This window comes from Somniosus microcephalus, chromosome 5 (assembly GCF_052327205.1).
Source record: "Somniosus microcephalus isolate GS21.2 chromosome 5, FLI_Smic_1.0, whole genome shotgun sequence".
Classification (NCBI taxonomy): domain Eukaryota; kingdom Metazoa; phylum Chordata; class Chondrichthyes; order Squaliformes; family Somniosidae; genus Somniosus; species Somniosus microcephalus.
This window is the reverse complement of record NC_140991.1, coordinates 102,238,093-102,265,882: the sequence shown is the minus strand read 5'-3', so window position 1 is coordinate 102,265,882 and position 27,790 is coordinate 102,238,093. Positions and strand designations below refer to the sequence as shown.

Sequence of the window (27,790 nt, the reverse complement as noted above, 5' to 3'; positions counted from 1 at the left end):
TGGGTTCCTGCTACTGTCATTGCACAGACTGGTCCAGCATCCTACACTGTACAGACACCCGAGGACATTGTCTGGAAGAGACACACTGATCAGCTTCTATGAAGTGCAGCAACACCCACTGAACCGCCAACAGCAGTTTATCTGCCATTGGGTGACGCTGTGGGTCATCTGCCTTCTACACCGAGTGGCTCACCTTCTGAAGAAGCAGCTGCTTCAGCCCTATCTCATCAGCAAGGGAGACCTGTATACAGGTACCTCAGCCACCTACACCTGTGTTGACGTCACCTGTGAGAAACAATGAGCTGGAGAGCCAGGTTGACCGCCGGTATCCTACCAGAGAGCGGCAGGCTCCTATACGTTTGAACTTATAGTTCAGAGGCTTACCCTTTATCTGGGGCAGAATAATGCCCATGGGTATAGCCATGGTTGGAGGAAGTCTACCCTCACTTCCAGGTTATTGTGTTTTAAAAATGTTGTGGTTTTATTGGGACACCTAATGTAAGAGGGGAGGAGATGTTGTGTATTTTGAATGTTGTATTTGAATTGTCCCACATAGCTTACCGTAGTTGTGATGTGCAATGCACTATGGGAAATAGAGTGCATTTAGTTGAGAAGATTCTCTGGAAAGGTGGGCTGTTAACTGAACTCTGTCTCCTGTGTACTCTTTTAATTTTTATACAAGCAAGGTTATTAAACTTTTGAGATTTAACAGTAATGTGTAACTAGTGTGCAGTGCCAACCACGGTATCTTGCATTGAATGTCCGATACCAAAGAAGCCATTATGAAGTTTTCATCAGGCAATAATCTACCACACCAGCTCTCTTGACTCAAAGCCATGTTTCAGAATGGTTGCTTTGGTGATCAAGGCTGTCTCCTGCAGTCGTGACTAATGATGCCAATGAGGCTTCCACAGAAAAAGGGAGACAACAGATAATAGTGAGGCCCATGCAACTACTAGAAGTGTCACCTCCCTCCATATAGCCTGAAAGCCTTTTCTGGATCTTCCTAATCTCTATGCCCAAGAGTCTATCCCTTCTGGCCCTGGCTTCAGCCAGAAACTCCTCCACTGATGCATCTGAACATCTGGGAGCCTTTTTTCCCGCTGACCCCTTGGAGACTGCTGCTCCTCGAGAGATCTGGCACTCTCGGTTGCTGGTAAAAAAGACAAGCCCCTTTAACTGGCCTTTTAGAGGCTGCACTAATACTGAATATCCCTCCTTCCCAGTGGCCCACCCTGCATAGCAAATGAGGGTGGAATACCTGGCAGGTTAGCAACAGAGTCATATAGGTAAAGAAAGGAAGGAGAAAGAAAGAACTTGCATTTATGTAGTGTCTTTCACGACCTCCGGATGTCCCAAAGTGCTTTACAGTCAATCAAAGTACTTTAAGTGTAGTCACTGTTGTAATGGAGGAAAGCCTGGCCAATAATTTGTTCACACAAGGTCCCACATGCAACAATGAGACAAATAGCCAATTAAACTGTTTTAATGATGTTGGCCAGGACACTGGGAGAAATCCCCTGCTATTTTTTGATTAGTGCCATGGGATATTTTATGTCCACCTTAGAGGACGGATGGGATGTCGATTTAACACAGGCACTAGTCTTATCCTACTGCTAATTGGAGGAAAATCTAGCCCTTTATGTCTGAAAGAATATAAAATGGCTCACTGGCTTTAAACAGTGGATAGCTGAGCCTTATTGAACAGAAAGATTTGCCAAGCACTTCCAGTGAAGGTAGTGCCCTTTTAAAAGCAGTGCACACTCAGAATGGGGGGCAGTCACATTTTTATATTGCAAGTGCATTTAAAGCTTGTTCAGATTGACCTGTTTTGGTGATGTGGCAGATACTTCACTGGTTTTTACTGTGTAGCAGGCACTTAAAATATATGTTTTGCTTGAATTAAAAATACAGTCTTTATGTGTATGTGTCCATATGTTGGGTCCTCCTTCTTTCCCGTCAAGCACCAGTTTTAATGTTTGAACTGTCCATGTCCCAGAATTTCACCACAAAATCTGTAAAAGAATTTTTGGATATAAAGACATACTGGATACACTCCACAAATTTATTCCAGAGTTTTGCTCGTGCGTGGAAACACACCATCTTATTAAATCTAAGCTCGGCACCACGGGAAGGACTGTTCGCCAGCCTAAAATAAAAACAGAAAACGCTGGAATCGCACAGCATGTTTGTCAGCAGCTAGAAGAGAAAAATAGATTCATGCGTTTTATGTGATCCTTCTGCAGAATTCCAGTTCTGATGTAAGATGTGGACCTGAAAGATAACCTGCCATTTCTCTTTCCTTTACTGATGGCCCTATTGTGGATTTCCAGAATTTTCTGTTTTTATTAAATATCTAGGATTTCTTTATATCTCTGTTAATTAGCCCAAATGTGAGATTATGAATGTATCTGAACCCGTATTTTATTGCCGTGTAATTTTCCTTCTGTTAGGCTTTGTGAAGCTTGGACGATGCCAGTTTCAACGCGTGGTTTACAACAGATGGCTATATACTTGGGAATAGTGTCTGGAGGAGGGTGTGCAGTAATGTATTACCTTATGCAGCGTAAGTACACACAAACACAACTTGTTAAACCTATTTCTAATTCCAAGACCTCTTTTCCCACTTACATGCAGTAAGTATCCAGTAGACAAATACTGTACTCGTCACACGCACTGTCTATTACTTGAACCCGCCCTCCATCCTATTTGAAAATGGCCAAAACTAGATTGTAAATAATGGAAATTCTTAAACTGGCTAGAAACCAAACTTATTATTTCAATCTATTGTGATGCTATGATTGTGGTCATTTTATTCCTGTTAACATTTCTATTTGTTGTGTCACTGAGAACTGGTATTTCCTGGTTAAAGCCCAGGATCTTTGCTCTCGTATTGATTTGTAAAAGTGTCGTGTGGCACGGCATGCTCGCCTGCCAGATGGTGTACTGCGGAGTGAGAGAATGCAGCTTCATATTCACTGTAGTGTATGTAACCTGTACCACCTTAAGAGGATACCTTAAGGTGATGGACTACTTTTTGATGGCTCCTGTACATTGTAGTACCGGTGGTGACCACACCGGTATATAAACCCTGCAGAGCAAAGTGTATCCCAGTTCAGCCCTGACCCTCAATCACTAAAGACCTGTTTACTTACTTCTGTAGTCTGTGTCCTGTTATTCAGTATAACTGCAATTGAAACCACAGACTCAACAGTGGCGACGAGTCTGATCTTACCTTGCGGCAATTTGGCATCAAAGGAAGCTTCGTCCTCAGGAACAGGCGTCGAAAAAGGGCATCCACCCTCAACATCCTGCATCGCATGGGAGGCCATCGGAAACCCGGGTTGGTTTGCTGACCACGAAGTCAAGCATCAGTGAGCATCCCTTCTACGACAGCGGCGGGTAAGCCCGGTCGAGCGGCACGGGGGGGAAGTCGGCCGAATTGTCAGGGGAGAAGGGGAGGGAAAACAATGAAAAGGGCAGAGAACACAACCGCAGCCGGTGTCAGGGGCCGGACTGCAATTGGGCAGAGACGCGCAGCAGCCAGGAAAGCGTTTATGGCCACAGGGACCGCGGGAGCGGTGGGGGAACAAGAGCAGCAATGCAGGGGAAAATAAAGGACCGCTGGGAGGCGTGGACGGCAACAGCGCGGAAATCGCCATTTTGAGTCGGCGGGGGAAGAAGACAAGCGTGGGAAAAGCCGCCAAGCGCGGGAAAAGCCGCCATTTTGAAAAAAAATAAAAATAATAATAATAATATCCAAAGGGGAAGGAGAAACTCAGCAAGGATGCCAAAAATGGGTAACATCACTGCTTTTGATAACGATGTGGAAGATTGGGCCACTTATGTGGAACGCATCGAAGTTTACTGTACAACGAATGAGGTACCGGAGGATAAGAAAGCACTAACCCTATTAAACTCAATGGGTGCGAAGATGTACGGGTTATTAAGGAACCTTGTAACACCAGACAAACCGGTAGGGAAGAGTTTCGCGGATATTGTTACTATCCTGCAGGAGCATTTAAACCCCACGCCGCTGCTGATAGCGGAACGATTTAAATTCTACAAAAGAATTCAACTTAAAGAAGAAAGCAACGCTGAATTCCTAACAGAACTGCGCAAGTTATCAAAGTACTGCCAGTTCGGAACAAGACTAGCAGACGCACTGAGAGATAAGTTTGTGTGTGGGCTCCTAAAGGAAGGAACCCAGAAGCGACTGCTGGAGGAAAAGGATCTTACGCTGGACAAAGCTTTCAGCATTGCAGCATCCCACGAGGCAGCAGCACGAGGCACTGCAGAGATACAGCAAAGGCCATTGGAATTCAGCACCAATGAAATGGCATTGGGCACAGTAAAGTGCTATCGTTGTGGAAGGACAACGCATGACCAGAACCAGTGCTGGTTCAAAGATAAAGAATGCGGGCAATGTGGCAAACTTGGTCACATAGCGAGAGTATGCCGGTCAGGAAAGAAGACCAGCAGCAAAAAGTCACCGCAGGAGAAGTACAAAAAAGTACACAAGGTGACAGAGAACAGTTCGGATGAACAGAAGACGGATTCAGACTCCAGCAGTAAGCAACTGGGTTGTCTGAAAATACATAATGTGGGTAACACAGCAGGCCACCAAACTATCTGGGTCACGCTTCGGATAGCAGGAGTCCAAGTGAAGATGGAATTGGACACTGGGTCGGCATTAACGGTCATGAATAAGCAAGATTACAAAAGGTTATTCTCGCACATTCCCCTGAGGGATACGGAGATTGTATTGAAAACATACACGGGGCAAATAGTATACCCCAAAGGAAAGATAAAAGTAAACGTGGTCTACAATGGTAAAGAATTTCAGAAAATGGACTTGTATGTGTTACCTGATGGAGGTCCGCCACTACTGGGACGGGAATGGATCCGGAGAATAAATGTGGACTGGCATTCCATACAAGCACTGACTGTAGGTGCCTGTAAGGAGGATGACATCAAACCTAAATGACTGTCCAAAATCTTAGACGATGCTAAGGAGGTGTTCCAACAAGGACTTGGAACACTGAAAGGAATTACGGCAACCATCAAGGTTGAAGAACATGCAAACCCAAAATTTTTCAAAGCCAGACCGGTGCCTTATGCGATACGACCTGCTGTGGAAGCAGAGCTGGAAGGGCTAGAACGTTCAGGGGTACTGTCCAAGGTGGACTGGAGTGAATGGGCTACACCCATCTTTCCTGTCATGAAGCATTCGTTGAGCAACAAGCCGGGGGAACCTGGGAAGGTTCGCATCTGTGGCGATTTCAAGATCACTGCTAATCCGGTTCTTCACACGGTGCAATATCCGCTTCCGCGGATTGAAGATATCTTCGCTTCGCTGTCTGGCGGGAAACACTTCACTAAGATAGACCTGGCGCAGGCGTACCTACAGATGGAAGTTGATGAAGCGTCACGTCAGTATCTCACGATCAACATGCATAAGGGCTTATATCGGTATAATAGACTGGTTTTTGGAGTGGCATCGGCTCCAGCGATTTGGCAAAGGGCCATGGAGCAGGTATTGCAGGGAATTCCAGGCACACAATGCTACCTGGATGACATCCTGATTACAGGAGATAACGATAACGATCACCTCGCGAATTTGGAGCAGGTGCTCATCAGATTGAAAGAATATGGGCTCAGAGTTAATCGCCAGAAATGCGAGTTCTTTCAAAAGCGAATCTCGTACTGCAGCCACGTCATTGACCGGGAGGGGCTCCATAAGTCACCTGACAAGATCGAAGTGGTTGTAAAAGCTCCTGCACCGGAGAATGTATCCCAGTTGAGGTCGTTCCTCGGGTTGGTTAACTATTACCATAAGTTTCTTCCAAATTTATCCACGGTGTTACACCCACTAAACACTCTTTTGCAAATGGGAATACCATGGAAGTGGAGCGATGATTGTAAGCGGGCTTTTCAAAAGAGCAAAGCACTGATCACCTCTAAGGAAGTGTTGGCTCACTTTAACCCAACGCTGCCTATTCGCTTAGCTTGTGATGCTTCTCCATATGGTATCGGGGCAGTGCTCTCACATAAGTTTCCAGATGGCTCGGAAAGGCCAGTCGCTTTCGCATCCAGATCATTGACCTCCGCTGAGCGCAACTATGCTCAGATAGATAGGGAGGCTCTCAGCCTTGTGTGGGGAGTGAAGAAATTTAACCATTACCTGCAAGGCCAAAAGTTTACGCTGCTGACAGATCACCAGCCGTTGGTTTCCATTTTCAACCCTAAGAAGGGTGTTCCGGTAATGACGGCGCAGAGGCTTCAGAGATGGTCCCTTTTCCTAGGGGCACATCAATATGATATTGAATTCAAAGGTACAAAACAACATGGTAATGCTGATGGGCTGTCGCGCCTGCCACTACCTACAGTGGAAGAGGCACCGGCAGTTGACCCTGTAGAAATATTTCACTCGACCATCATCGAATGCTTACCAGTCACCAATGCGGGTATTGAGCGAGAGACCCGAAATGACCCGACACTGTCTCGGGTCTACGACTTGACAGTGAAGGGATGGCCAGCACATGGCGAACCACTGTTACCAGCATTCTCAGCCAGACGAGAACAGCTGTCCGTATGTCAAGGAACATTGATGTATGGAACAAGGGTGATTATTCCTCCAAAATTACGAGAGAGAGTTCTGAAAGAATTGCACGAAGGTCATCTGGGGGGAGGCAAGATGAAAAGCCTTGCTAGGGCTTATGTGTGGTGGCCAGGTATCGACAAACAAATAGAGGATCTGACTAAAAGCTGCTCAGGGTGCCAAAAAGTTCAAAATGCACCTCCAATTGCACTGCTGCATCTGTGGGAATGGCCTTCAGCCCCATGGCAACGTGTGCATATCGACTTTGCAGGTCCATTCATGGATTCCATGTTTTTGATAGCAGTAGACGCACATTCTAAATGGCCAGAAGTGATTAAGATGTCGATCACTACCTCTGAGAAGATGATCGCAGTTCTAAGAACCATATTTGCAAGGAATGGGTTGCCGGAGCAAATATGTTCAGACAACGGACCACAGTTCGTGTCAGAAGAATTCCAGAAATTCATGAAAAAGAATGGGGTGAAACACTATACATCTGCCCCATATCATCCGGCTACAAACGGCTTGGCCGAGAGATTTGTTCAAACGTTCAAAAAGGCGATAAAGGCCATGAGTGAAGACCATATTCCACTACAACACAAGGTGGACAATTTCCTGATGGCGTATCGAAACGCCACGCATTCAGTGACAAATCAAAGCCCTGCCATAATGTTCTATAACAGAAGGTTGCGGTCCCGGTTGGATTTGTTAAAACCCAATGTGCGAAGGGAAGTCGAAAACAAGCAATTCCAGCATGTAAATAACAAGGCCACTCGTAGTTTCGAAATAGGACAACCAGTGTTGGCCAGGGACTATAGGGATGATAAATGGCAACCTGGAACAATTCGTGCACGACAAGGACCCTTGATGTACACGGTAGACGTTGGAGAGAACGTAATACGACGTCATGCTGACCAACTTGTGGAATCGAGAACAAGGGTCGACCCCATGTCTACGGCAGAGACACCAGTTGAAGAACTTATTGAGCCTGTAGCATCTACCTCAGACTCGAACGTACCTGATGATGTTCAATCCATAGGAGATCAAGTGGATGAGTCACCCCAGCAACGAGAACCAGAGACCCCTGAAAGGCGTTATCCGGGCCGGATCAGGAGGCCTCCTCAGAGACTGAATCTTTGAACAGTTGTGTGTAAATTGTATATATGTTATCCATGTAATGTTTAATTTGGGGTGTACACTGTTAAGCTAAAAGGGGAGGAATTGTAGTGTATGTAACCTGTACCACCTTAAGAGGATACCTTAAGGTGATGGACTACTTTTTGATGGCTCCTGTACATTGTAGTACCGGTGGTGACCACACCAGTATATAAACCCTGCAGAGCAAAGTGTATCCCAGTTCAGCCCTGACCCTCAATCACTAAAGACCTGTTTACTTACTTCTGTAGTCTGTGTCCTGTTATTCAGTATAACTGCAATTGAAACCACAGACTCAACATTCACAATGTGCCCACATGATCAGTTACTGACCTCAGCTGTGGTGCCATCGTGTGGATAGGTGGCTTTTTAACGGAGTAAATTAGATGGAGATTTAATGCTCTTGCACACCTCTTAGGATCAGGGAGTGCAAGACTGCTAATGTGCAGCCTGAAGACTGACAAGTCCATGTATGTCTGAAACATACCCTGACACTTTTTGTCTGTTACTGGCCAATACAATATAATATTGGACTTTTAGACCGTGGAATGTGGTGGTGCTTATTGGGAGCTAACCTCACCAATTTCCTTCCCATGACGTTCACCCCTCCCACTACCATCCCACTAGCCTCAGCCAGCAGATCAACTATCATCCTCCTCTCTGCATTTTCCTCCAAAATGTCCTCTCACTTAAACTAGTGGAAAATCCAGAACAAGGGTGCACAATCTTAAAATTAGAGTTAGGCCATTTAGGAAGCACTTTATCACACAAAGGGTAGTGGAAACCTGGAACTCACTCTGCCAAAAGGCTGGGGATGCTGGGTCAATTGGAATTTTAAAGACCGAGATCGGTAGATATTTGTTAGGTAAGGGTATCAGGGGATTGTGGTAAACCACTGTTTGTATTCCTGTTTGTCCTGTTTGTATTCCACTGTGTACATGCCTGGACATGCCTCGGCTGACTCCTCCCACAGGTCCTAGTATAAAGGTGACTGCTCCCCAGCCCTTAGTATCATGGACCGGTCGACCACGCGAGGCAGACCTCCATTCTGTTGTTAATAAAAGCCTTTAGTTACTCTTCTAACTCTCAGTCTTTTATGAGTAATTGATAGCGCATCAATTTTATTAACAACATTTTTATAATGGAGAAGATCCTCACACCAGCATGCCTGGACTTAGATCATCGGGAGGCGGACTCATCCACCAAGTTTACTCACTGGCTTAAGTGTTTCGAAAAATTCCTGACCGCCTCCGAAGCAATCAAATCGGACGAGGACAAACTGGATGTCCTGACCTCCAAAGTGAACCACCGAGTGTACTCGGTCATCCAAGACGCGACCTCGTACGCGGACGCTATCAAGCTCCTCAAGGACCAGTACACGCGCCCAGTGAACGAAGTGTACGCCAGGCACCTCCTGGGGAGTCGTAAACAACAACCTGGGGAATCGACCGTGGAATACCTTCAGGCACTGTCTGTGCTTGGCCGGGCCTGTGGTTGTAAGGATGTAAAGGCCGCCGTGTACACAGAGGAACTTATCCGGGACGCTTTTGTAGCGGGCCACAGATCCAATTACACCCGACAGCGACTGTTGGAGCAGAGTAACCTCGACCTCAACAAGGCCTCTGAACTCGCATTATCGTTGGATGCAGCCTACCAGGGCATGGATGCCTACTCCTCTGCACCGTGGACGCCGCGGGGAATGACAGCCTGGGACACGGTAGGACCGCCTCATAGCGCCGTGCCACCCCAGCCACACCCCAACAACGGCCCAACTACCGCAGCAGTGTCCCAAGGCCAGACAGCAGTGCCCCAAGGCCAGAAATGCTACTTCTGTGGCCAGGCAAAACACCCCAGAGCGCGCTGCCCGGCGAAAAACGCGATCTGCTCGGGCTGCGGGAAGAAGGGACACTACGCTAGCGTCTGCAGGGCCAAAGCCACCCCGAACCCCAGCAGCGCCGCGTGTGGGCCATGCGGGCCGCCATCTTGGACCTCCCCGGCCATGTGCGAATCACCGGTACAGCAGCCATTTTGGACGCCTCCAGCCACATGGGGATCATGGACGCCGCCATCTTGGACGACAGCCGGGACGCAGCAGGCCCCCGACACCGCCTCATCTGATACCCGCAGCGACACACCGACCCCTACGCTGGCATCCGTTACACTGGACCAAGCGAGACCGCACCAACTGGCCAGTTCCACAATGGACATTAAGGTAAATGGTCACGATACAATCTGCCTTTTTGACTCTGGGAGCACGGAGAGCTTCATCCACCCCGACACGGTGCGGCGTTGCTCTCTCCCAGTCCTGCCTGCGCAACAGCGGATTTCTATGGCCTCCGAGTCCCAGTCGGCGGACATCGGCGGCTACTGCGTGGTGACACTCGTAGTAGACGGGACCGTGTACGATCATTTTAAACTTCTGGTCCTGCCTGACCTCTGCGCTGCCGTCCTGCTGGGGTTAGATTTTCAGTGCCACCTTAAAAGTGTTACGATGGCGTACGGTGGACCCCTACCCCCACTCACATTCCGCAGCCAGCAGCTTCCAAACTGCCCGCCGCGCACCAGGTGCAACCTCTCCACACTCAGAGTCACCCCCCCCCAACTGTTTGCTAACCTCACCCCCGACTGTAAGCCCATCGCCACAAAGAGCAGGCGATACAGTGCCGGGGACAGGGTTTTCATTAAAACCGAAGTGGAGCGGCTCCTGAAAGAAGGGATTATTGAGGGCAGCACCAGCCCCTGGCGAGCCCAGGTTGTGGTCGTTAAGACCGGCGAGAAGCAGCGCCTGGTCATCGACTACAGCCAGACAATAAATCGTTACACCCTGCTGGACGCCTACCCACTCCCCCGTATAGCTGATATGGTCAACCAGATCGCGCAGTACCGCGTCTTCTCGACCATTGACCTGAAATCAGCGTACCACCAGCTCCCCATCCGCCCTGAGGACCGCCAGTACACTGCCTTTGAGGCAAACGGCCGCCTCTATCACTTCCTTAGGGTTCCCTTTGGCATCACCAACGGGGTCTCCGTCTTCCAAAGGGAGATGGACCGGATGGTAGATCAAAATGCGTTGCAGGCCACTTTCCCATATCTGGACAATGTGACCATCTGCGGCCGTGACTTGCAGGACCATGACGCAAACCTCGAAAAATTCCTCCGCACCGCCCAACTCCTAAACCTGACATATAACAAGGAGAAGTGCATATTCCGCACAAACCGCCTCGCCATCCTTGGCTGTGTTGTGGAACACGGAGTCATCGGCCCCGACCCCGACCGGATGCGTCCCCTTATGGAACTTCCACTGCCCCACTGCCTCAAGGCCCTGAAGAGGTGCCTAGGGTTTTTCTCCTATTACGCCCAGTGGGTCCCCTACTATGCGGACAAGGCCCGTCCGCTGATCAAGTCCACCTCTTTTCCCTTGACGGCAGAGGCCCGCTTAGCCTTCCACCGTATCAAGGAGGACATTGCCAAAGCCACCATGCACGCAGTGGACGAATCCATCCCCTTCCAGGTGGAAAGCGACGCGTCTGACTTTGCCCTGGCCGCTACCCTCAATCAGGCGGGGAGACCCGTGGCCTTCTTTTCACGAACCCTCCAAGGCCCGGAGACCAGACACTCCGCTGTTGAGAAGGAGGCCCAGGCGATTGTGGAGGCTGTGCGTCATTGGAGGCACTACCTGGCCGGAAAACGATTTACCCTGCTCACTGACCAGCGTTCAGTTGCTTTTATGTTTAACAACAAGCAGAGGGGCAAAATCAAAAATGACAAGATCTTGAGGTGGAGAATCGAACTTTCCACCTACAACTACGAGATCTTGTACCGGCCCGGGAAGCTAAATGAACCCCCGGATGCGCTATCGCGTGGCACCTGCGCCAGCGCGCAGATTGATAGACTGCGGGCCCTCCACAATGACCTCTGCCACCCGGGGGTCACCAGGTTCTTCCACTTCATCAAGGCCCGCAACCTGCCTTACTCTATTGAGGAGGTCAGGACCATGACCAGGAACTGCCAAGTCTGCGCTGAGTGCAAACCGCACTTTTATAGACCAGACAGGGCCCACCTGATAAAAACCACTCGCCCCTTCGAGCGCCTGAGCGTCGATTTTAAAGGGCCTCTCCCCTCCTCCGACCGCAATGTGTACTTCCTCAATATTATTGATGAGTACTCCCGTTTCCCGTTCGCCTTCCCCTGCCCGGACATGACCAGTGCCACGGTCATTAAATGTCTGAACAACCTCTTCACCCTGTTCGGCTTCCCCAGCTATATCCATAGCGACCGGGGCTCATCGTTTATGAGTGACGAACTCCATCAGTACCTGCTAACTAGGGGTATTGCCACAAGCAGGACCACCAGTTACAACCCCCGGGGGAACGGACAGGTGGAAAGAGAAAATGCGACAGTTTGGAAGGCCGTCCTGCTAGCCTTAAAGTCTAGGGGCCTTCCAACCTCCCGCTGGCAGGATGTGCTCCCCGATGCGCTCCACTCTATTCGGTCACTGCTCTGCACTGCCACTAACGCCACCCCTCATGAGAAAATGTTTGTCTTCCCAAGGAAGTCCACATCGGGGACATCGCTACCGCCATGGCTGACGTCCCCAGGGCCGGTCCTACTGAGAAGACACGTGAGGACCCATAAAACGGACCCCCTGGTCGAGAGGGTCGACCTCCTCCACGCCAACCCCCAGTATGCTTACATCGCATACCCGGACGGGCGGGAGGACACAGTCTCCATAAGAGACCTTGCACCCTCGGGGGCCGCAGTAACCCACTACCCACTACCACCCCCCCCCCACGATCCGATATCCAGCCCCAGCAGACGGCAGGCCTGGGCCCCGCGACCCGCTCGACATCTACGAGGACGACACGCCTGTGCCACAGCCTACGCTGGACTCGACGCCGGAAACTTCACTACCCCTGCCGTCGCCACGCAGATCACAGCGGCAGACAAGACCTCCGGAGAGACTCCAATACACTAACTTTTAATACACTTCACCCCGCCGGACTCAATTTTAAACAAGGGGTGAATGTGGTAAACCACTGTTTGTATTCCTGTTTGTCCTGTTTGTATTCCACTGTGTACATGCCTGGACATGCCTCGGCTGACTCCTCCCACAGGTCCTAGTATAAAGGTGACTGCTCCCCAGCCCTTAATATCATGGACCGGTCGACCACGCGAGGCAGACCTCCATTCTGTTGTTAATAAAAGCCTTTAGTTACTCTTCTAACTCTCAGTCTTTTATGAGTAATTGATAGCGCATCAGGGATATGGAACAAAGGTAGGTAATTGGAGTTGAGGTAAAGATCAGCAATGACCTAATTGAATGGTGGAACAGGCTCAAGGGTTGAACAGCCTACTCCTGTTCAGATAGCACTTGCCATCCACAACCTTATTGTGGAAGATTATATTGACATCCTAGCAATGACTGAAACTTGGCTCAAAGATAGCCACACATTCCCTTTACTGGACGCCCACACCTAGTTATACTTTCCACCACCAGCCCTATTTAAATCACGGCAGGTGGTTGTTCCTTATCACCAACTCACACCTTGTCCTTTCTTTCTACTCCTCCAGCACCTTCTCCTTCGAGCACCTTGCTTTGTTGCACCCTTTGCACTTCTCCTTGCTGTCTACCTCACCCAAGTCACATCCTGAGTTCTGCTCCAAGAAATCCTCCCTTCTTTATTTCACGGAGTGACTTATGATCCTTGGCAATTTCAACCATTACCTCAGATCTCCTTGCCCACTTCCTCTGAATTCACCATCATTTCTTAAGCTCTCCTTTCATGTCCTGTAGACGCTAGCCCTGTGGTCCTGATCAAGGACAAGGCTAACTCTGGCCACTTCCTCACCACCCACAGTTCTTCTATTTCAACCCCACTTCTTTCAGTATCTGGCCATAGAAAAAAGCCAAAGTGCCTCCAACCATGTTTGCTAATTCCCAGCTGCCGAGCTTTTGTTCCTCCATCCTTCGTCATGATACTTCTGTAGCTGGTAATTTTCTTAATCACTCCCTTATCTCTACTTTTGATACCTTTGTTCCCTTCACTGTCTCCTATCCTGCTCCTTTCCCTGATACAGTCCCTGTCTTCACTGTCTCCTATCCTGCTCCTTTCCCTGATGATACAGCCCCTGTCTTCACTGTCTCCTATCCTGCTCCTTTCCCTGATACAGCCCCTGTGTCTCCTATCCTGCTCCTTTCCCTGATACAGCCCCTGTCTTATTGTCCAATCTGGTTTACTACAGAAAGCTCTACTGGACCTTACTGTCCTCTGCCAAAACTGCCCACTACTCTAGGATTATTCTGGAAAGCAAAGATAACCCGAGACTCCTTCTCTCTATTATTATCTGCCTCCTTAAACCCTTCTCCCTGCCTCCTCCACTCTCACCTTTAACAATGTGAGGACTTCATGGATTTCTTTGTCTCAAAGGTCAAGACTATCTACTCAGCTGCCTCAGCTGCTTTCACCTTCCGCTTGTCACCCAAGTCAAACCCCCGAGTTCCCCTTCCACTCTAGCTCTGAATTGCCGTCACTCTAGTTTTTCCTATCTCCCACATGCCCTCTCCAAGCTCATCTCGTCCACAAGACCTGCCTCCTGCTCCCCCAATCTGATTCTCACTAACTTCCTAACCACCCAACCTCCCTTCCTAGCCCCATGTTAGCTGACATTGTAAACGGTGCCCCTTCCTCAGGCATTGCACACTTTCCCCTTCCAAATTGCTGCCATCACTCTTCAAAACACACATCCTTGATCTGTCTGTTCTTGCTAACTGCTGCCCCTTCTGCAACCTCCATTTCCTTTCCAAGGCCCTGTTGTTGTCACAGGTCCATGCCCTTCTCTCCCTGTTTGAATCCCTCTAATCCAGCCTCCACCCCTCCAATAGCACCGAAGTGGCCTGCTGTAGTTTGCAGCATTTCTGCTACTGCATGGACAGTCTAATCCTGCATACCTTCGTACATATGTGATGGCATTGGAAGGGGCTTGTGGGAGGACCTGAATGTGCTGGTGATTTTAGGGACAGTCATCATCTGTACCCATTCAGCCATAACACTACTACTATTGGGTACTGCCTCACAATGGGCATGGTCTGCATGAAACCAGACCTAGTGGTCCCAAGGAGATCACTGAAGTCCTTCCTCTTTGTCTGCAATTGATCCTTAACATTGTTGAGGCTGAAAGAAGTGACCTTTTCCCATCTGGCACCCCAACCCTCTATGTGAGTAACTGTGTAAGAAGTGTCCATTGGCCTTAGGCCTCTGCCATGGTGAGGTCTATTGCAGGTGTCTCTGGAGTTGTCACATGCTCCATGGTAGACTGTAGTTTGTAAATCTGTCCTGCACGGTATTGCATATGCAGCTATTAGACTCCTCCACCTGAGCTGCCATTTGCAGCACGTGGTTTGTTATGGCCTCATTGCCTGTAAATCTTCTTATTTTAAAAGCAGGACCTGTGAGATCCAGGCTCAACAGCTGAGTCTCAATGCAAACTGACCCTCTGGACAGCAAGTTCCTCCTCGTGCTAACTGCTCCTGCTCACTCATGTTGTGTATCTTGCCCAGTGCACACCCTTCTGGTTCACATTCTAACTGCCCTGGGGTACATGTCTCTGCGCTGGCCCTTGAGAGGGATAATTTGAATGTTTGCAAGGCTGGATGGACTGAGGCCTGGCTATCCATCCTCTATTACATCTAGCAATAGAAAAGAAGAGAAAGGCAGGTTACATGGTGTCCTGATAAGCAGCCTTTATATGTAGCTCACAGTAAGAGGACTGATATGGTGTACAGCTTCAGTATATGCTACATAGATACATAGATACATAGAAGATAGGAGCAGGAGTAGGCCATTCGGCCCTTCGTGCCTGCTCCGCCATTTAATGAGATCATGGCTGATCCTTTAATTCAGTATCCCGTCCCCGCCTTCTCTCCGTAACCCTTAACCCCTTTTGCCCGTAGAAATATATCTAATTCCCTCTTAAATATATTTAATGAGCTGGCGTACACTGCCCTCTGTGGCAATGAGTTCCACAGGTTCACCACTCTCTGAGTGAAGAAATTCCCCCTCATCTCTGTCCTAAATGGTTTAGCCCTTATCCTTAAATTATGTCCTCTAGTTCTGTTTTCACCCGCCAAGGGAAACATTCCTTCTGCATCCAGTCTGTCTAGACCTGTCAGAATTTTATACACTTCTATGAGGTCCCCTCTCAATCTTCTAAACTCCAGTGTGTACATCCCTAAACTACATAGTCTCTCCTCATAGGTCATTCCCGCCATTCCTGGTATCAGCCTGGTGAATCGCCGCTGCACCCCCTCCATGGCAAGAACATCCTTCCTCAGATGAGGCGACCAAAACTGTACACAGTACTCGAGGTGTGGTCTCACCAGTGCCCTGTACAGCTGCAGCAAGGTATCCCTGTTCCTGTATTCTAACCCTTTTGCTATGAAGGCCAGCATACCGTTTGCCTTCTTGACCGCCTGTTGCACCTGCATGCTCGCCTTCAGTGACTGGTGTACAAGAACACCCAGGTCTCTCTGTACTTCCCCCTCTCCCAATCTATTGCCATTTAAATAATAATTTGCCCTCCCGTTCCTGCACCCAAGGTGGATAACTTCGCACTTGTCCACATTATAGTGCATCTGCCATTTATCCGCCCAATCGCCCAGTCTGTCCAAATCGCTCTGGAGCTTCCTGGTCTCTTCCTCTGAGTCCACCCCACCTCCTAGTTTAGTGTCGTCTGCAAATTTGGAAATGCTGCATCCGACTCCCTGATCTAGGTCATTAATGTAAATTGTGAACAGCTGGGGGCCCAGGACAGATCCCTGTGGTACCCCACTTGTTACTGCCTGCCATTCAGAAAATGAGCCGTTTATTCCAACTCTCTGTTTTCTATCTGACAGCCAGTTCCCTATCCACGCCAAAACTTTCCCCTTTATCCCATGAGCCTCAATTTTCCATGCTAATCTTTTATGTGGGACCTTATCGAAGGCCTTTTGGAAGTCCAGGTACACCACATCTACTGGCTCTCCCCCATCTATTCTACCAGTTACTCCCTCAAAAAATTCCAATAGATTAGTCAAGCACGATTTACCCTTTGTAAATCCATGTTGACTCTGTCCTATCCTGTCCCCATTTGCTAAGTGCTCCGCTATTTCATCCTTAATGATGGACTCCAGCATTTTGCCCACAACTGATGTAAGGCTTACAGGTCTGTAATTACCTGCTTTTTCCCTACCCCCCTTTTTGAATAGTGGGGTAACGTTAGCTACCCTCCAATCCATCGGCACTGTTCCCGAGTCTAATGAATTCTGAAAAATCATCCTTAGTGCATCCGCTATCTCTAGGGCCACCTCCTTCAGTACCCTAGGATGCATGTTATCAGGCCCTGGGGATTTGTCCACCTTCAATCCCTTTAGCTTCCTTAACACCATATCCTTAGAGATATTGATTTGCGTCAGTTCCTCCTTTGCCAATGTCCCTATTTTTCCCGATATCCCAGGGAGGTTTTTTGTGTCTTCCTTCGTAAAGACTGACCCAAAGTATGCATTTAGTTGATCTGCCATTTCCTTATTTCCCATTATATATTCCCCCGTATCTGACTGCAATGGACCAACTTTGGTTTTCACCAGTCTTTTCCTTTTGATATATTTATAAAAGCTTTTGGAGTTAGTTTTTATATTTTCCGCCAGCTTGTTTTCGTAAGCTATTTTGCCCCTCTTGATCATGCCCTTTGCCCTCCTTTGCTCTATCTTAAACTGTTCCCAATCTTCCGCTCTGGCGCTTTTTTTGGCTATTTTATACGCCCTATCTTTGGATTTTATGCTGTCTCTAATTTCCCCTGTTATCCACGGTTGAGTCACCTTTTTAGATTTCCTTTTATGCCAGATTGGTATAAACAATTTTTGCAATTTTGTCATTCTATCTTTAAATGTTTGCCATTGTTTATCTACCTCCAGTCCTCTCAGGAACGTTGTCCAATCAGACCTACTCAGTTCCCGTCTCATGGCATCATAATTCCCCTTGTTTAAATTCAGGACCTTAGTCTCTGAGTCAATTTCTTCGCTCTCCATTTCGAGTGAGAAATCGATCATGTTATGATCGCTCTGACCCAAGGGTCCCCGTACAACAAGATTACTGATTAGTCCCTTCTCATTGCACAGTACCCAGTCCAATATAGCCTGTTCCCGAGTTGGTTCCTCGACATATTGATCCAGATAACCATCCCTTAAACACTCAAGGAATTCCTCCTCCTCATTATTTTTACTGATTAGGCTAGTCCAATCTATATGTAAGTTAAAGTCACCTATGATGACAGCTGTGCTCTTATTGCACGCTTCTCTAATTTCCCTCGTGATGCCCTCCCTAACCTCTATTTTACTATTTGGAGGCCTATATACCACTCCTATTAATGTTTTTCGCCCCTCGCTATTTCTTAGCTCCACCCATATAGATTCTGTATTAACTGAGTTAATATCCTTCCTTTCAATTGCATTTATCCCCTCTTTTACTAGCAATGCTACCCCTCCTCCCTTTCTTTTTTGTCGATCCTTCCTAAATACTGAATACCCCTGTATGTTAAGCTCCCAGCCCTGCTCACCCTGCAACCATGTTTCCGTAATCCCAATTAGATCATAATTATTAACCTCTATTTCCACAGCTAATTCATCTACCTTGTTCCTGATGCTTCTCGCATTAAGGTATAAAACCCTCAGGCTTTTTTTATGCTCTGTTGGTACTTAGTAAACAATAGAATAGGAAGCAAAGGGCAGCAGAATGATCAATGAACCCTGACCTGTTGGCTACTCTTACCTCCCTGTCCCAAGCATCCTTGATGGCCTCCTTCCTAAAGATTTCAAGAGCTTCTTCCTCATATTGGGTAAGAGGTCAGTTGTTAGGGGGGGCTGAGGGGTGGGTGACTACCTGTTGCTCTTTTTGTTGTTGCAGTTTGTATTCTCCTTCAAGAAGAGTAAAAGAAGTAAGAATTTCAATTATTACGATAACATGCAGCAATAATCAAGTTTCCACATGCAGCCCATAGTGGATCTGAGGACATATACATGCAAAAGTCAGCGATGTTAGATGAGAGGATTTTCGTGGATTGAGTACTGTAAGGTTCGAAAATTTCTGCACAACCCTAGAACACAAGGAAAGTCATTTTTAAAATGATTTTTGGGAACATCACAGAAGAAATCTGAAAAAGGGGTAAAAGTGTGGTTGGGCCAAACAGAAGATTTCAAAGAGTTGATTAAGGAAGAGACTTTTGGACTGTTTTAAAGAGTTATTGGGCAAAAGGGATTTAAAATAAAATCCCAGGAAGTTTGGCTGGTTTAAAAAGACATGTTCAGGCTTGCAAAAAGGCTGGGACAAAGGGGAGGAGAGTGGGCCCCCCCGAGTTTGGATATTGGACTGTCTAAGGAATGTCCAGGGCCGCCTCAGTTTTACATAAGGAGAGTGAAGCCTGTTTTCCTGCCGAGAAGTCGCAGAGCCAGGTATCGAATAAACTGGACATGCCCAGGAATACAAAGGAAGGAACATTAGCCCTACAGGTTACCACAAACAAACCACAGTCCAAAGTCAATTCAAAGAGATTGACAAACGTTTTGCATTTTTAAACTGGTTTCAAGGCAATCCCGAACCAGTTAAAGGCCGATTAAGATTGGATGAGCCATCCCCTAAACTCATTAAGTTTGGATGGGTCATCCCCGAAGCTCGTTAAAGTTTAAATCACATTAAAAATAACGAACCCACCAAATTTAACAAAGAAACCCGAGATTTGGCGGTCAGATAAGCCAGGCCCCAAATTAGTATAACTGAAGCCTGCCTTTTCAGTTCAAACAGCACAAGTCGGTCAGTCAGCTCGCCAGAAGGTCAGCGAGAGCACAGTACAGCTCAAGAGAGAGATCATCATTGGAGACTCGAAGGAAGAAAGAAGAAACAGATCGCGGCAACCAAAGGCCTACAGAAACCAACAACCGTCAATATTACCACCAACCAGGTAACATTGGGCCACCGCAACCAACAAGAAACCAACCGCCGAAAAACTCACGAACCAAAGACTTGTTTCCACTCTACAGGCTAGTCTGACTTACCCCTGGGTAAGATTTGGACATAAAAGATCCTAAAACTGGCCCTAACCAAAGAAAATTGGGTACTTACCCGATAGATCCAACAGCGCGACTAACCGCATCTGCGGACAAACCCAAACTGAAGACCCAATGCAGGTGCAGTCTTCTACCACGTCCGAGGTACGGCAGGCCCCAACCGCCACAACTAAAGAGAACCCCGAAATCGCGAACCTCTACATCTGTCAAGAAAGTCATTTTGGTGAGCATTTCCTGGTCCTCTGGATTCCAGCCTAGCTAGTGTAGTGGGGTTGGGAGGGTCAGGGTTTTTTTGTGTATTGTAATTCTCCCTCGCTTATTTCCGAGTGTTCCCCACCCTTTTAAAGTATAAGTTTTATTGTATTGTATATTTTCCTGTCTCAAAATAAAGATCTGAATTCTTTTGACTAACCCAGGTGTCTGTTGCAAGTTTACTACAACCCCCAAATAAGTCCAAAGTCTCGAACAAAAGGGAGTGGGAGCAATTCAAACCGCTCAAAGGAGTCAGAGGTGAAGCTGACAAACAACACCCACACACCACCCCTTACAGTACATGTAATGATGTGCGTGAAAGCTGGGGTTAGAAAGGGCACCTGAGTGCCTCATGGGCATTAATGGTGAGGTCTGAAAGTACTTTAAGACCATGTGAGGTGGAGGTAATTGTAAATGCTGCGCATGCCTAGTTCATTGCATTAATGGAAGGTCATGGTGGGTCCTCCTACCTTGGCTAATCAGCTAAGATCATCAAACTTCTTACTGCTTCCATGGGTGCAGAGTAGGGAAGTGGCATAGACAGAAGTGGCCACTACCTCCCATTCCCCTGGGCAGTTTTTTTTATGGGAACCTACATCATGCTGCACTGAAGAGGATCTCCCTGTGCCATCTGTAAACTAGGTGTTGTCTCTACCCTCCTGCACTCCTTGCAGGCAAGGTTTATTTACTTCGTTCTTGGGAAGTGGGTGACACCGACGAGACAGTGTTTATTCGATAGCAAAATACTGCGGATGCTGGAAATCCAAAATAACAACAGAAAATGCTGGAAAAACTCAGCAGGCCAGGCAACATCCGTGGAGAGAGAAATAGAGTCAATGTTTCAGGTCGAAACCCTTCATCAGGAAAGTATATATTGCCTATCCCTAGTTGCCCTGAAGGCATTAAGGCCTAGAAATTCGGTGTGTAGCGCCAGCAGTTAGCACCTAAAGAGGGCAGTCAGTGGCTGTAGCGCCACTGGCCGCGCCTCCCGCGATATTTATCGGGGGCGCTAATGGCAGCCTTAGCCTGTAGCGCTGCGCCGCCACCGATGACGTCATCGGTGTGCGCAGCGCCCTGCTACCGCCCCGATCGCCATATTTGTTTGCGTCCGCCTCCGCTACTCTGGCCGCAAATCGCGCCCAGTTCACGGGGCCTACCTGTGGCGGGAGTGGCGCAAATTAAGGTGGAGGTGTGGGGCGGCCATTTTTTTCGGCGGCCGCCTGCCAGCACCTCCGTCCCCGGCCTCCTGATCTCCCCCCGCGGCAGTGCCGGCTGTTTTCCGAGAGCCCGGCACTTCTCCTCGGTGCCGGGCTCTTTTGCCGGCACTCGCGATCAGAGATCGTGCTGCAGCAGGCCCCTCCCCCTTAAGAATGGGAGGAAGGCCTGCAGTACCGCAGCGCGCCGTGCCGCAGCGTGTGGCGCTGCGGCACGTTGCGCTGCGATATTCAGTTTCAGCGCCCTAAGAGGGACGCGGAGCGCCTCGAGCAGCGCCCCGTGTCCCTCTTGGGGTGCACAAGATGAATTTCTGGCGGGCGCAAGCGGCTCTGTGCGCAGCGCAAATTCCGGCGCCCAGGCGAGCTTGGCACCCCGTTTGGGCCTCCACCAAATTTCTAGGCCTAAGAGTCAGTAGACTGGAGTCGCTTGTAGGCCAGATCAGGTAGGAATGTTAAGTCTCTCCCTGACAGACGTTAGTGAACCATTTGGGTTTTTCCGACAGTCCGGCAGTTTTCAGGCTACCTTTTTTTGATGCCAGCCCACAAATTTCCAGATTTATTGAATTCAGTTTCACATGCCATGGTGAGATTCGAGCTCTGGGTTGCTGTCTAGTACCATAACCACCAGGCTATTGTGCCCTAATGGTATTGAAACAACCTAGCTGTTTTTCAAAGCAATGGCATGAAGTCATGTTTTATGGCATGACGCTTTGCATCTTTGAATTTTATCGAATGTGTGTGATTAAACCTACCAAAAAGATATTTATTTCAAAGGTGAGCTATAAGGGACTCAAAAGAATTCCAAATGAAAGATGGAAACAACAGTTCATTAGAAGATTAACTAAGTGATTACAGTCAGTGATTTGATATTTGATCTTGGCAAAAATGTTAATAGCTAGAATACAATGAAGGGATGTTCAACAGTTAAAAAGATATATAAAATGAGTGAAGCCTGGAAAGTTCTAGCAAAGCAACAAAAGAAAAGAAAAAATAATAAAAAGAGGACAAGTAATGTTTGAACCATGTGAGTAGCTGAAATCTTGAGATGTTTACATTTGATTTCCAGAATGATTTTGATGCTGGACTAGGGCTCTGGACAGTGTTTGCTAAACTAGAGCACGGATTTGGTGCAGATCTTTATGAATATTTGGTTTTATAGAAAACTTTGCCAAGTCAGAATACTACAAGTTGGCAATCGAAGAACTCAACAAACATGACACAGCACTAGACGTCCTGGGAGCTCCTCCTCTGCAGGTCCGAAATATCAAACTCAGTGACAGGAACAATCGTGTGGATGGAATCAGTGCAAGGGTACAGTATTCATTTATTATTTCTTTGCTTAGCTCTGCTTTTGCACCCGAATTGTAGGTTCTTTGTATGTGGAGCAGGAATCCCATGAAGCCGTTTTCTTCTACCATGTATACATTGTAGTTTTCATATACTTTGATTCAAGCTCTCACCTTACTCAGAGTTTCCCTGTTCCCATTCATGGTGTTACATTAGGGATTACACATTCCCTTTAAAGAATAATGAATGGGGCTCTGGGTGGATGTATAATTAGAATAAATCCATGCCAGTCTATGGAATCCAGATATACCCACGCTACTAAATAATTGTGCGGCATTGGTTTACAGATCAAAATCCCAGTATGTGGAACAAAATCAGCCGGATATCTCCACACCTATTCTGTCAGAGACAGTGTACAGAAAAGGTAACCTACACACCTGTATCCAACTAATTGAATGCTGAATTGCCTTTTAAAAAATCAGCTTGAGTTTATAAATGTGTTCATTTTTTGTTCTATTTAAAAGTGTTATGATGTATGAAAAAATCTGAACATTATTATTTTAGCCATCAGCTTCAATCCATATTTGTACACATTGAGTTATCTAAGCTTCCTCAAATTGCCCTGGAAGACATAAATGTTTGATTTGAAGGAAGATACTGGCTGTATCCGAGAAGGGTGGCAGTTAACCGAATTGTTTCACTTTACTAAGGCAGGATTTAAGACACTCATTCTACTCCCCTTGGAAGAGTGAGTGGAGGACCTGAGTTATATTGGTGAGGGAAGATGTGATGGAGTTCTGCAGAAGTATATTTCAGTGTAACCACGGGCTGTGATTTACGCTGCCTCCGAAACTGTCTTTGCTTTCTTCTGCTTGAAAGTTTGAGGCGACAGAGAAACAACTTGAAAGGAATCAGAGAAGGCAGTATAATTTTAAACCACAATTATGGGTGTTATGTAGCACTTAGAATAAAACCACTATAAGATCACCTCTGGCTGCAGTAAATCTGACTTCTGTGTCAGAATAAGAACAATCAAAACATGGCAACTACCCGGTTCAAAGGTGTGATGTAACAGAGGAACTAAATAAATGTGGAATCCTGTAATATGATTGATTGGGGAAATGGAAGCATTTTGCTTATAATGGTGACCAGTCATTAGAAGTATTCAGTAAGAATTATTTGGGTGACTGAGATTTGAATGTATTTTGTAAAATAAAGTGCCAGTAGGAAGGACAAAACTCAACAATGGGAACTGAAATGTGTTTTATATTTCAGTCAAATGTCTAAAACATTTCTGGTCAAATTTTTGTATTCCATGTTATATATAGTTTACTTAAATTAGATTTTGTACAAACTGCCCGAAATTATTATTTTTATTTTTATTATGTGTGTTAGACTAAATAGTTTTCCATTTTGTCTGATTCTTTTTGAAAATCCTGTCTGTGCAAAGCAAATTGTTTTGGACCAAACATCAGTCAACATGGAGGGCTCTAAGAATTGCCTTGATGATTCATTGGTTAAGTTCACCGCATGGTGTCTGCACCTCAACTTGCCTTGAAAAAATGTATGCGGAAATTTTGTTTTTCTTGTCCATATTTCAATTCTTGTCTTGCCAAGATTTTTTTCAAAATTTTCTTTAAAAATAGCATTCAATTTCAGTCAATGACTATTTTTCTCAACACTGGACTGTGTGATACTCAGCCAGAGGTCCCAGGTTTAATCCTCAGTCTAGAGTTAGCTGATGTCAGCCAAGGCAGTTTTAAGTTCCGACCTCGGTGCTCCTGGGTGGGGAAGGGAAAAGTTAGTCAGATTCCTACTCCCTAGTCAATGGCTCCCACTGGAAAGTGTGCATGTGTGATGTCAGGGGAGGACAGGATTGAGCTTGGCTGTGGGGGCCCTCCATGGATAAATAGCCTGCTGACATTCATTCATTAAGAACAGCCACTTGGATGAGGTACCAGAGGATTGGCAACACCTGTGGCACTGTGACCCAACAAAACTCATGCTTTTGAGAGAAAGTGAGGATGTTAGGAAGGAAAGGAATTAATGACTTCTTTACCTGTGTTGTTCTTGTAGAAACTATCTAACAAAAAACAAGAAGCTGTGTTGCAATTGCTGGATGGCCAGCAAGTTTCAGTTTACCCCTCGACCAAGGATGAAGACCACCAATCTTAATAAGTGTTCAAAGGCTTCTGAAAATGCCTCTAGGACATTATCAAACCTGTACAGTCCGTAGGTCACACAAGTTGTCTTTTTCTAAAAATGACATTCTTCAAGATACAATTCAATTCCTGATGCTATTTTTAAAAACAATTTAAAAACATTGATTGGTGGAGCTTAAGCTCTCACAATTGTACCAAAATATGGTTCACCCAACAAATTCAGTAAAAGAATTGTGTGAAGATCACATTTTCCAGTCAGTTTGATGTAAGGATAGATAGATCTTGTCCTGTGCCCCCAAGCCATATGCATACCCCCCCCCAGCAACAGATGATAATTCTTGTGAAGTGCCGAAGTTACTTCAAATCAGTAAACCCAGCTATAGGTTAAACTGACTTGAGATTCATAATTATTGTGAAAATGAGAAAGTACTTCAGCGGCGTGTTAATATTGAGTGAATGCAAAGAATACATGGCTTAAAAATATGCATTTTTATTCTATTTGCAGAGAATGTCAGATTGCCTACCTGTAGTTTAACTTCCAAATAGGAAATTGTTTTCATCCTACAGGCCCCAAACATCAGAACATGGTACCTTTAAGATCTTTGGTGTGCTTGCAGCGGGTGCTATTCCTGTCACCATATATAGGCCTAGAAATTCAGTATAGCCACGTTCGGGGCGTTAAAGTCGGGCGGCCGCTAAAGTTTGCGCCCGGCGCAAGTTCGCGCCACCTTCGCCGATATTCAGTCGCATCGCCCCAAGAGGTTGCTGCTGCGCTAAAACAGGCGATGCACGACTATCATTAGGCGCTAAGCCGGCGGTCCGGGGCGATACCCCCGAGGGCGGGCGCAGCGCCGGTGCGGCGAGTTGCTGATTGACGGCAGACACTCTGGCACCGGTCAGCTCTTAAAGGGGGAGGGTGGATTTGTTTGCCTGCCACGCCCTGCACACTGCAGCCCTCAAGCTAGGCCTGACCACTTCTGCTTCATCTGTGCAATGCCCAGGGCTATGGAGAAGGCCAGGGAGAGAGTGCAGCGCTTCAGCGAGGGCGACCTGAGGGTGCTGGTTGGCGGAGTGGAGCGCAGGCGCCATGTTCTGTTCCCTGAAGGTGGCAGGAGGCCGCTGCCCAGCGCCTACCGGAAAGCCTGGAGGGAGGTCTCAAACAGGGTGACTTCCAACAGCATGGTTGCCAGGACTCCTGTGCAATGCCGGAAAAAGTTCAACGACCTCACTCGGGTTGTCAGGGTGAGTACCCTTTCCAGTGTCCTCCTCATCCCTGCATATGCACCTCAGTTTATGGGCAAAGGGACCTGAAAGCCCTAATGGCCAGCCCTCATCCAGCAGCTATGGGACTGTCATGAAAATCACTTGCACATTCAGCACTTTACACACTGTACAAGCTATTCCATCATGGGAGGCAGTGCAGCCAAGATCAGGGCTTCACACTGTCAGGGCCAGTCCACCATGGGAGGCAGTGCAGCCAAGATCAGGGCTTCACACTGTCAGGGCCAGTCCACCATGGGAGGCAGTGCAGCCAAGATCAGGGCTTCACACTGTCAGGGCCAGTCCACCATGGGAGGCAGTGCAGCCAAGATCAGGGCTTCACACTGTACTTAGAGGCCGTCCTTACTCTTGCAGGCCAAGGTGGCGCACAACCGTAGGAAGCAACGTGAGACCGGGGGAGGCCGTCCTGACGTCAAAGAGCTCTCCAACCTCGACCAGCGTGTGGAGCGCATTATGGCAGGACGGCTGATTGGCCCCATCGCCAGTGGAGATGCCGACCCTGTTCTGGGCACCAATGGTAAGGGCATCACCTTTTTGACCTCTCTCTTTCCACTTGCACCTCAGATCAGCATCCTTTGCCACTGTCCGACCAATGCAGTGCATGGCAGCACTCATGCCTCCCTCGCTGCCGCCCTGTCCTCACTCTAAAGCAACTCTTGTGCCTCCCTGCTTTCAGATGGTGAATCGCCAGGTGAGGAGGCAGGCCCTCAAGCTGCCACTGTCAGCGATTCCGAATTCGAGGAGAAGGAAGAGGAAGCCGGCCCATCAGTGCCACCCTCAGCCGCGCCAGCCCATGGCAACGAAGGAGACACGTCTTCCCTGGAGGGGAGCCGGGGGGAAGGGTCGGAGGAGAGTGAAGCTCCGGGGCCCAGCGGCCTGCAACAACGCGGGAGGGGTGGGGAAGCTCGGCGGACTTCTCCCCAGAGGGTGAGTGCAGCCTCCAGTCCTGCGACGGTGAGCGCAGAGGAGGTGCGGCTCCTGGAGGAAATGGCCGTCCAGGCTGAGCGCAGGCACAATGAGCTCATGGCTGCAGTGGCAAGGATGCCTGACTCCATTGAGTCTCTGTCAAGGAATGTGCAGGAATTCGGAACAGCACAGGCCAGGAGTCTGCAACAATTCAGTGCAGCACAGGCCGGGAGTCTGGAACAATTCAGTGCAGCACAGGCCAGGAGTCCGCAGGACTTCGCGGCAGCACAGGCGGCTTCTAGCCAAGTGCTCAGTCGTGCCGTTCATTCACTGGCTGGTGTCATGCGGACACAGGCCAGGGCCACACGGGCACTAACTGCTGCCACCCTCGCTGGATCGGCCAGGCATCGCCAGGGCACTCGCCGCGCAGCAGCAGCCCAGCAGTCTGTTCTTCAGCTGTTTGCTGCGCATGCTGCAGTGCTGGCCCGTGCGAGTGCCAATGTCTCAGGCGACCAGGGAGTACCTGCGATCTGTCAGGTTGGCACCATTCCTGCAGCCGACACTGCCACTCTGCCATTGCAGCTGCCACGAGCCGCTGGACAGACTGCTGCCGCCCAAGCAGAGTTGGAGCAGTCAGCAGCCGGCCCCTCCAGGGCCAGAGCTGGTGCAGGCCGACCCCCAAGGGCATCTGCCGTCTCGCCATCTGACCCTCAGCAGCCTTCCCCCAGCCTTGCTGCAGCCACTGGGGTCCCATTGAGGAGGAGCTGCAGGGCGGGCAGGGGCCAGTCACGGATGCGAAAGGCATCGCCCTCGCAGGGCAAAAAGTAGAAGGTCTGGC

At 48.1% G+C, this 27,790-nt stretch overlaps 1 protein-coding gene across 1 annotated transcript; it reads left to right on the top strand.

Annotated features, from left to right (window-relative positions):
- The first annotated feature begins 2,441 nt into the window (after positions 1-2,441).
- Positions 2,442-24,995, top strand: LOC147117241 (cytochrome c oxidase assembly factor 1 homolog). The gene is made up of 5 exons (XM_085989353.1): positions 2,442-2,566; positions 22,476-22,627; positions 22,951-23,027; positions 23,168-23,240; positions 24,680-24,995. The coding sequence occupies exons 1-5, from the start codon at positions 2,473-2,475 to the stop codon at positions 24,776-24,778; spliced, it is 495 nt and encodes a 164-aa protein (XP_085845479.1). The 5' UTR covers positions 2,442-2,472; the 3' UTR covers positions 24,779-24,995.
- Positions 24,996-27,790: the final 2,795 nt, after the last annotated feature.